This window comes from Eucalyptus grandis, chromosome 5, assembly GCF_016545825.1.
Source record: "Eucalyptus grandis isolate ANBG69807.140 chromosome 5, ASM1654582v1, whole genome shotgun sequence".
Classification (NCBI taxonomy): domain Eukaryota; kingdom Viridiplantae; phylum Streptophyta; class Magnoliopsida; order Myrtales; family Myrtaceae; genus Eucalyptus; species Eucalyptus grandis.
Window position 1 is genome coordinate 61,407,639 of NC_052616.1, and position 10,198 is coordinate 61,417,836.

Sequence of the window (10,198 nt, forward strand, 5' to 3'; positions counted from 1 at the left end):
CGCCGTCGCCGTCGCCACCCCTCGTCTCAACGTCGGAACCCTAGCCGCCGCCGAATCTGTCGATCTTTGCCGGCGACGCCGAGGAGGAGGACGAGTCGGCTCTCGACCCCGAGCTCCGATACAGCTTCCAGTGGAATTTCAAGGTTCGCTTCTCCCCTGTAGTCCTCGATTACGCTCTATATAGGTTTGATCCGCTGCTTCTTGATTTCCTGGGTTTTCGATTTTGTTTTGTTTCCTGCGAGATGTCTGGTTTTCATGTCGAGCGAGTGCGGCAGTTCTTGTTCTGCCGAAATTTATAGCATAATGATTGATGGGTCTCTATGCGTCGTCTTCTTTAGCTTTGGATGATTTCGGGAAATGGGGTGAGTAGTCTGGTGGAGTTGGATTTAGGAAGCTGAACAAGAATCGGAGAGTTGCCGTCGGATTTGTGTAATTGGTGTTTGCCAAGAAAGAAGAGATTCGGCAGCTTGACTTCTGAGAGAGCAGCAGCTTGACTTCTGAGAGAGAAAAGATTCTCTCTCAGAAGTCAAGCTGAACTTGGATGAACGATAGGGCTTTCGGACTAATGTGCGTATGAGAAAAATTAGGCGCATCGTCGTCTGCTCTCCATGTTCTCTCACGCGGGCTTATGTTTCTTAGATTTCATCTTTATGTACACTACTTGTTGTTTCAATATAAACAAGGGCATTTCTCATTACATTGTGAGGTGCGTAGTTTAGTTTTAAATTGCCTGGTGCTTTGTTCTATTCATCCAAGTTTTTGCTCTGTCTTCATGATGGCCACTTCTGCAGTAGCTTAAAGAGACAACGTGTGCGTTTAACTCTGTAAAACCAATCGAAGAGCATTTATCCATCCACAAGAATTTTCTGAACCAGGACTTTCAGTTTCTGCTTTAGTTTGGAGGGATTGTTGTTTGCTCTGTGTTCCCAAGGGTTTCATAGTTTATCATCCCTGTTTTTACGGGGTAGGAGTCCATTGCATTAGGAGTCAATTAGTTCGGTCCATCGTTCATCCGAGTTTATAGTAAGAGGATGTATGTTGATCAGATTTACTTTGTTTGGAAGAACAGAATGTTAACTAGGCCTCCTCCTCATGGGTTGAAGGAGATCGACTATTAGTTTTCTCCTCCCTTTTTGGCATGTTTGGTACATTGAAAACATATATGTTTTCTTTTCCAGGTTCAAAGTGATCATTTCGAGGAGTTTTTCGCCCCTGAATTAGACAAACATGGTTATGAAGCTTTATACAAGAAAAAAACGATCAAGGTTATTCATGGACTTCTCCTTTTATGTTGTCTTAGGTTTCACGTCATTTTATTTATTTATATGTTCATTGTCTGCAGGTTTATGGTGGGAATATCAATACAATAGATGGCTGTGTTAAAGGCTTCAATGTGTCTATGCAGGTTGAATTTATCAAAGTAGCACAGTCCTTGACAGAAGCATTGGTTCCAAGCATCGAGAAGAAAGCTACTTTAAATCGATTAGTCAAGCTAAACAGAAATATGGGGACTTTTCTTCATGTCACCATTACATATGCAGCCTCAAATTTTCGAGCTTTTTAAAGGATTTAACCAACCCCAGAAAAAAAAAAAAAAAAAAAAAAAAAAGAAGAAGAAGAAGAAGAAAGGAAACCCAGCGACCCGACCCTACCCGACCCGAACCGACCCGAAACACATTAGACCATCTAATGTGTTTCGGGTCGGTTCGGGTCGGGTCACAGTGTGTGACCATTGTGTTTCGGGTCGGGTCGGGTAACAACAAGACCCGACCCGACCCGACCCATTGACACCCCTAGTTATGACTTCTCTAGCACTACTGCAAAATAAGCTTTTAAAACATTGTTGCTCTTCATCAGGTCAAATTATAATCCTATTTCTAGAAGTTAGCTCGTTTTTTACCCGCTTACACACGGATCAAACGTGCATCAGTTAGCTTGCTTAGAGATTGATTAAGAGGAAACTAGCTCTAGCACTCTAGATGCGTGCGTGCTCGCTGTAACCATTCTTTGTTGATTCCAACCACATAGATGTAAAACAAAAGTCGTAAAAACAATAAAACTGAAGCTATTCATAAAATCAAGGTCGAATGTGTATGTTCACGAAGAAGATTAGCTTTTGCAAAGGGAAAGAAATGTGCAACGTCGTTTGGGCCCCTTCCATGATCCGTTTCCTCAGAGAATATCAGCTTTTGCAAGACAAAGTTCCCCGACCTTCCTAGAATATTAGTGTCCTTTTTGGGTATCTACCTAACCCCTCCCCCTCCAATTTGCAATATTCTTTTGCCAGCCTCTTACAAGACAAGAGTACAAATAATGCATTCACACCTTAGTCACACTATAGTTGGAACCCTAAATGTTTATCTTTTGACAATGTTATTCGTATGGACTGGAATGATCATAAATGGACCACATCTTTTGGCTAAATAAGTGGAAGTATTGTTATTAAAATTTAGCAAGTGGTTGAAATTAAATGACGCGTGTATCTTATAGTTATTTGATTAAGTCCATCTGTAAAAGTTGGTAATTTAATTTAATAAAGCACTTTTTCTAGGCGCTTCTAATGACATAAATTCCAAGAGACCCATGCATGCACTTTAGTTATTTTATGGCAGTCGATGTCATCTTAAAGTTAAGTGAGCAATTTTATTTTTTTAAAATATTGAAAAGAATTTACAAAGTTTCTTTTATTTAATTATTTTGGTCGTAACAATTTGCAAAGTTCACTACTTTATTGAGTGCAAATTCGACGTCGGCAATAGAGAGATCAGTTGGTTGCATTGCAATTTAAATGGAATCCGAAGGTTACTTCTACTAGAGCTTGCGACCATGGCCACTTGAGTTTCACCAAATTCAACCATGGCCGCTCAAGCTTGACCATGTTCGACCAAAATAACTGGGTGAGCATGAGCGCGGCCATGTGAACTTGGTCTTGAGCTTGTGGTCAAGATAGTACTTTTTTCCTTCTACAAAGTTCATGTTCCATTTGTGTGTGTTGATCCTTTAAAAAATCTCGGGTATCCGCCCAATTTCTCCAATAAAATCCTGTTAATTTCTCTTGTTGATCCTTTAGGACCCAATTTTGATATACCCATATTTTTGGTAATTTCTTTCATCAAAATCAATCTGTGCTTTTAAATTCAAATCTTTTTTCTACTGTGGCGTTTAGTAGACGTCACATGTCTTTAGAAAGTAATAGAAAAATCACACCAACATTTCTTTTAGCCAAAATAGATGGAATAAGCAGAAGGACTTCATTGTATCAATTTGATAAAGTTTTGAGACTGGATTATAATAAGTTTTAGGACTTTTGAGACACTTATCATAAAAATTTAAAGATGGCGGTGGAAATTGAGAAAAGACTTCATTTGACATATTCATAAGATCAAGGTCGGATGTGTATACTCAGAAGAAGATCGGCTTTTGCAAGGGGAAAGAAATGTGCGATGTCGTTTGGGCCCTTTCTACTATCTGTTTCCACAAAGAAGATCAACTGTTGCAAGACAAAGGTCCCCGACCTTTTTAAAATATTAATTTTGTACTTTGAACTAATGATGAAATGAGTGTTCTTTTTTGGGTATCTACTCAACCACTCCCCTTCAATTTGCAATATTTTTTCCCACCCTCTTATAAAACAAGAGTTTATTCACAACTTGGTGACACTATGGTTGGAACGCAAAAGATTTATCTTTTGACAACTGGAATGATCATAAAGGGACCACATCTTTTGGCTAAATAAGTGGAAGTATTGTTTTAAAATTTAACGAGTGGTTGTAATTAAATTAGGTATGTATCTTATAGTTATTTGATTAAGTCCAACTGTCAAAGTAGACAATATAATTTAATAAAGCACTTTTTATAGGTGCTTCCTAATGACATAAATTCCAAGCAACACATGCGCACACTTTTAATTATTCTATGATAGTTGATATCATCTTAAAGTTAAGTGAGCAATCTTTTTCTTTTAAGAATAGTGCAGAAAATTTACAAAGTTTTTTTAATACTTTTTGGTCGGAACAAATTATAAAGTTCACTGCTCATAGTTTGTCACGTTATCTAGTATACTAATTTTACTGATTGACGGTAAATTATAGCAAACCTACTCTTGTTTCTAGTAACTTAAATTATTATAGTTCTAATAATAATCATGCCGACAATCTCGTTCAAGAAGTAGATTTAACCGCGACAAATCCGAGCGGACAAGGTCAATCCAAAGTTCGATATGTGATACGACCTTCTTTAGACACAAGGTTCCAAAGAAAAGACAAAATTTGCACAAATTTTCAATCATGTGATTGATTCTTTATCCCGAGTACATTCAATAGCCTAACGTCGCAATCAAATTGAAGATTTCCCACAAAGAGCTGATTAAAATTAGTTGATTATTTTCAAATAATTTCTCTTGCCAACAATCATCCTCATACATCCACGATGATGTTCAACTTATTATTTTGATGGGTTGTGAACAATCATCGCAACTTCCAGTAGCTTTCTCTTTCAGCATAGAGAATGTGATATGATATCTTCATTCCTCCTTCCGTCAGCTGAAGAGATCCCATAAGAAATATTTCCAATTTTATAAACGAATTCAAAAACCGATTTCCATCATGCACACCTCCATTGAAGACCTAACAAAAAAAAACCTTATCTAAAGCATGTCAAATTGGCATCGCAAGTTGATTTATTTACGTCAATATCGCAAGTTTCATCGACTCCTTCCATGTCAACATCGCAAGTTGGCATCCATTTTGGGCTTTGACGCTGTTAACTACATGTGCTCTTTTACACATCAAATTGATTTATTTATAGGATTTTTGTATGACATATTATTATTAACTGATGGTGAATGGTCCTTTTAGTCAATATCATTGAATATTTCGCCTCTATTGATGTACAAACAAATTTTTAATAATTTACGGCACAAAAGAATACATTATTTTGAATCGAACATAAACTTTTCACATGCCGAAACATATGTTAAAGTCAAAGCTTATTTCAATGATCCAGAATTGAAAAATTCGCCACGCAGGAGAGATGATTTATTTCCATTGGTATATCAATGGCCGTTGCCGTAGCAATGATCTCAAAGCAAACAATATCCTGATCAAGACACGGAACAAGGAGGCATGTCTTTGGGCGGGGGCAGCACCTTCTGATGTTTTTTCGCCCCATCTCCAACGACAATGACCGTGTCCATCCCCCAGCTTGCATGGCGTTCCAAGTGACAGTGCATGAACCACACCCCTACAAGCAGCCGTAAAAGAATAATCTGTCAAATGTATTCATATACAAGTATAAATCCGTGCAAACTATATGTTTATATGCGTTTCTATTGATAAATTATATTACCAGGATTATCGGCTTTGAATCTGATGGCTGTCCACCCATTTTTGGGGAGTCCGACGGTGTTAACGTAAGGCGGATCGACTGTATTATACTGCGATACATAGGAGTTGCTGAAATTTCCATCGCCCATTCCGACGACATAAAAGCTGTAGCCATGTAAATGCATGGGGTGATTCTCTGCTGCTCCAAAATTGGTCCCCTGGAATCTTATTTCGACCTCCTCATTATAGTTAATCATCAACACTTCGGTGCTCACATTGGCAGCTTCTCCTAAGGCTGATACATTCCCGGTGTAGTCGAAAACAAAAGGTGGTGTATCCGGAAAAGTTTTGTTGTAGACTCCTTGGAGATTGCTGCACGCACCACACAAACAAAATGTTATAGAAACATTTAGATGTTGAATTATGCCTTCGCTTTAAGACAGTGAAGGTTTAAACCCTTTAAATCGGTTCAATTTGAAGAATATTTCAACCCGAATCAACTCTATTAGTCTAAGATACTAACAAATATGATCAAAATGAGAAGGTCTAGTGATTTACATACTTGTAGTATGCTTGGAGAATGCTAATCGATGGAGCCCAAAAACTTATGTTGTTCAAGCTTGCTGAATGAATGGTGCCCTGTGGACCGGTACATGTTGTATTAGCAGGACATGGCTGTTGATTCACAGACACTGTGATCGTAATGTTCCTAGTGATTTTGGTTGGAACTGTAGATGGATATTCTTTGCTGTTCAAACTCCTCAACTGAACAGTGAAGTTTCCAGCATCACTCTTGTTCGTAACACCTGGAAGCTCGGGTGACAAAGGAGTCTCCGAGTGGTTATAACTGCCATTGTATTGAAATATCGCCCTCGTGACGTTGTAATTGGACGGGGCATTGGTATCCACGAACGGACTGAATTCCATGTAGTAGCGACCGAGGGCTTGGTTTGCAGTTACCAAAACATCCATTGTTTGACCAGGAGTTATCATGAGGTAATTGGTCTTAAGCGGCTTCAAATAAGCTCCATCCATCCATTCCAACCACAGTAAGATTGTGCTTGGCTATGCCGAAGAACATCTCTTCATTCATCCCAGAGTGGATGAGCCGGAAGAGATACGTTTTTCCTTGCACAACTGTTATATTGTATGTTGACCCTACGGAAGATTAAAAAAAGAAAAGCACCATATTAAAAGTATTATTATAGATCTTGATTACATATAAGGAATAACAATTTTGCAAGATCTCATTTCATTAATATAGAGTAAAAAGGTTTCATTTCATTACCTATGAATACGAGCTTTTCTTTTTAAAAAATAGCATATATCATACTCATAAGTACACACTAGAATTCATACCATTAGAGCATGGGTAACTATCTCCTGGTTGACCATTGATGGTATAGGCCACAGACAAGTCTGGATCGCCTCCAGTTGCAAGAGCATCATCGATTATAGCCTTTGTATCTCTCGCATACCATTCAGCTGCGTGCCAAATTAGTTTTGTTAAGAAAAACAATTCAAGCGATTACTTGTGCATGTTTGATTAAGTGAAAAACTTAATTCTATCGTTTAAGTAGAATACCAATCACAATTGTGTGTTGTTCATCAAACTTGTAAGGGTAGTTGGTGTCATTGACAGGCAAAATGATTATAGGGCCATGTACAGTAGCCCGTGTCCAATCGCTATGAGCATGCCACCATAGTGTGCCTTCTTCTTCAGTGAGTATGACTTTCTGAAGGAAGCTTGAGTTCGAAGGGATTGGGCATTGCGTGATGTTCTCCGGGCCATCAGACCAGGGATACCTTATTTGTCTCACTCCATGCCTGCATGTGTGGACAATATTAGGAAGGACAGAGAGGAGGGAGGGTTACGGTGGAGGAAGGGTGGTTTTATTTTTACCAATGAATAGTGACTCCATAAGGTCCTATGTTGGTAACATTGACGTAGATGGTGTCACCCTTGTGAGCACGGATCTCCGGTCCAGGAAATAAACCATTCACAGTCAATACAGAGCGATTCGTCTCACACAACATCTTAATAGGTGTCTCCTTTACCTGCAACAAATAAAAAATCATCCTTTAAAATTGGACCGTCAAACATCTTAAGTAATATCTCTTATTAAATTGATGCCGAAGCGTTTCGGTGTACCGCAGCCTACAAATAACATTAACTAATTTAGGGGCCGGCGTCTGCACTTGCTTCCAGAATAAAGACCCAAATGGGTTGGAGATCACTTCCCAAATGAATAAATAAATAAATAAATTATACAACTGTAAATATTTAGGGATTACTACCAAACTCTCAAGAAGATAAAATCATCAGAAAAATGCATGTAGTTTTGGTATATGAATGCCGTAATACTCGGCCTCGAGCATAGTCCAAGATCTAACTAGCTCCAGATCTAGATGTGAAGATCTACAATAACATCTACGAATCATGAGATCGTAAAACTTTATACAAATGCGCTAGCAGTCGCTAAATGATCTGTATGGCCCAAAAAAAAAAAACACTTAAAAGTGCTCAACAAGGAGATGTTCCTACTCACCACGAAATCATAGTGGAGGACTTTGCCTTGAGCCATGCAAAAGAGCAGGGTCAGAGTGAACCCAAACCCTAGAAATCTGCCCATCGTCTCTGTCTCCCTCTCTCTCTCTCGCTCTCTCTCTCTCTCTCTCAACAAGACAAAAACGAACTTGTACGAATCACTTGATCCAGAACAAAAGAGGGGACTTGTGTTTCGCTCGGCCTCTTTCTTCTTGTGACCTTCACCTTCCATTGAAGGGTGCTCTTTATAGGGAACTTCTTTTCATATTAGGTTCTCTGTCGAGATGCTCGCTGTCTGCCCCACATGAAAATGAAGTCGTCGGATTTCCCGCAAAGACACGTGTCCTCGACATTACAGCCAATAAAAGTTAAAGAAAGGAAAAACCAGCATTTGTCTTTAAAAGGCTCGTGCTCATTTTCCCCGTGTTTCCACAAAGAAGAAGAAGATCGGCTAAGGAGCGCTGCTGAGGAACGAGCCGATGAACTTCCCACGACTTACTTAGTCATGCGGGCAAGAAATGTCAGAATGTGAAGGCAAGTAAGGAACGGACAGCAAAGAGAAAGGAGAAGAGCAAGGTTTTGGGAAGAATAATTTCTTGTATTCTCTGTGTCTGTCAATGTACAAGGCTTTGCCGTTTATATTACAAAGTGTATACACAAAGAAAAAGGCAATGTAATATTCTACGAATCAATCTAATATAAGATTGATTCTATGTAATCAATCAATTCCCAATATACTTTCAGAATCTTTTGCATATCTTCCAACACTCCCCCTCAAGCTGGTGGCTTGTAGATGTCCAAGACACTTAGCTTGTTCAGTAGATATGCATGTTGTCTTTGACATAGGGCCTTGGTGAATACATATGCAGGTTGTTCAGTAGTTCCAATCCCTCTTGTCTCGATTATTCCTTCTTGAATCTTCTCCCGAGTGAAATGGCAATCTACTTCTATGTGCTTGGTCCTCTCGTGCATTACAGGATTTGCCGCAAGTTTCAAAGCTGATTCATTGTCGCAAAATAACTTCGTCGGACCTTTTAGGTGTATTCCGAGATCACCAAGTAATCCTCGTATCCACACAATTTCACATGTGGTCTTTGCCATGGCCCTGTATTCTGCTTCAGCTGAAGATAGAGAAACTGTTGCTTGCTTCTTGGTTTTCCACGAAAGAAGAGAGTCTCCCAACTTAATGCAAAATCCAGTTATGGACCTTCGACTCATAGGACACGTTGCATAGTCTGCATCACAGTATGCTGTCATTTCCATGTTGCATCTTCTAGATAGAAGTATCCCGAGTCCTGGACATCCCTTCAAATACTTTACGACCTTTAGAGCGGCATTCATATGGGATTCCTTTGGTTTGTGCATAAATTGGCTAAGATTCTGCACTGCATATGATATATCAGGCCTGGTCATAGTTAGATAAATCAGTTTTCCAACGAGCTTTTGATAACTCGTCGGATCCTGTAATATAGGATCATCCTGAGAAATTCCTCCAGTGTGGTCTGCTGTAGTCAATCTGATGTTCTGCTCGATTGGAATGACAGCTGGCCTGCATCCTGATAAACCGGCCTCTGAAATAATTTCCAATACAAACTTCCTCTGACTGAGAGAAATTCCTTAATGAGATCGGGCGATCTCAATCCCAAGGAAATATTTTGGTGCTCCCAGATCTTTTATATGGAATGTAGTATGTAAATATTTCTTTAGGCTCTTGATTGCAACTTCATCATTCCCCATGATAAGAATGTCATCTACATAGATCATCAAGTAAATAGATGACGTACCTTTGGTCCATGTAAATAAGGCATGATCATACTTTGACCGTTTTGAAGTTTGCACCGATGAGAGCATTGGCAAATTTAGCATACCATTGTCTAGAAGTTTGTTTCAGCCCATAAAGGGATTTGCGGAGACGACATACTTTATTCTCCCCCTGTCTCCGTAAGCCCTGAGGAATATCCATGTAAATTTCTTCATCTAGATCACCATGAAGAAAAGCGTTATGAACGTCCATTTGGTGCAACGTCCAATCATGGATGGCTGCAACTGATAAGAAAGAGCGGACGGTGACATCTTTAGCAACAGGTGAAAAAGTTTCATGATAGTCGAAACCTTCTCGTTGCGTATATCCCTTGGCTACTAGTCGAGCTTTGTAGCGTTCAATGGATCCATCAGCTCTATACTTTACTTTATAAACCCATTTGCATCCTATGGATTTCCGATTTGAGGGCAAAGGAACTATTTCCCATGTGTGATTATCAAATAAGGCCTGTAATTCTGCTTCCATGGCCTTTTGCCACTTTGGATCTATGGATGCCTCATGATA

At 39.3% G+C, this 10,198-nt stretch overlaps 1 protein-coding gene and 1 long non-coding RNA gene across 3 annotated transcripts; one reads left to right on the forward strand and one right to left on the reverse strand.

Moving 5' to 3' along the window:
- On the forward strand, positions 1-1,593 carry LOC120293834. Of its 2 annotated transcripts, none has more exons than XR_005551574.1 (3): positions 1-143; positions 1,179-1,265; positions 1,343-1,593. It is a non-coding gene; the product is annotated as an uncharacterized LOC120293834 (long non-coding RNA). The 2 variants fall into 2 exon arrangements; XR_005551573.1 differs by having other exon boundaries at positions 1,406-1,593.
- Positions 1,594-4,937: 3,344 nt separating this feature from the next.
- Positions 4,938-8,073, reverse strand: LOC104445770 (laccase-15). The gene is given in 8 exon segments (XM_010059694.3): positions 4,938-5,241; positions 5,347-5,696; positions 5,887-6,359; positions 6,361-6,482; positions 6,684-6,809; positions 6,910-7,151; positions 7,228-7,382; positions 7,874-8,073. Coding segments are annotated over 8 exon segments (1,692 nt in total). The 5' UTR covers positions 7,958-8,073; the 3' UTR covers positions 4,938-5,101.
- Positions 8,074-10,198: the final 2,125 nt, after the last annotated feature.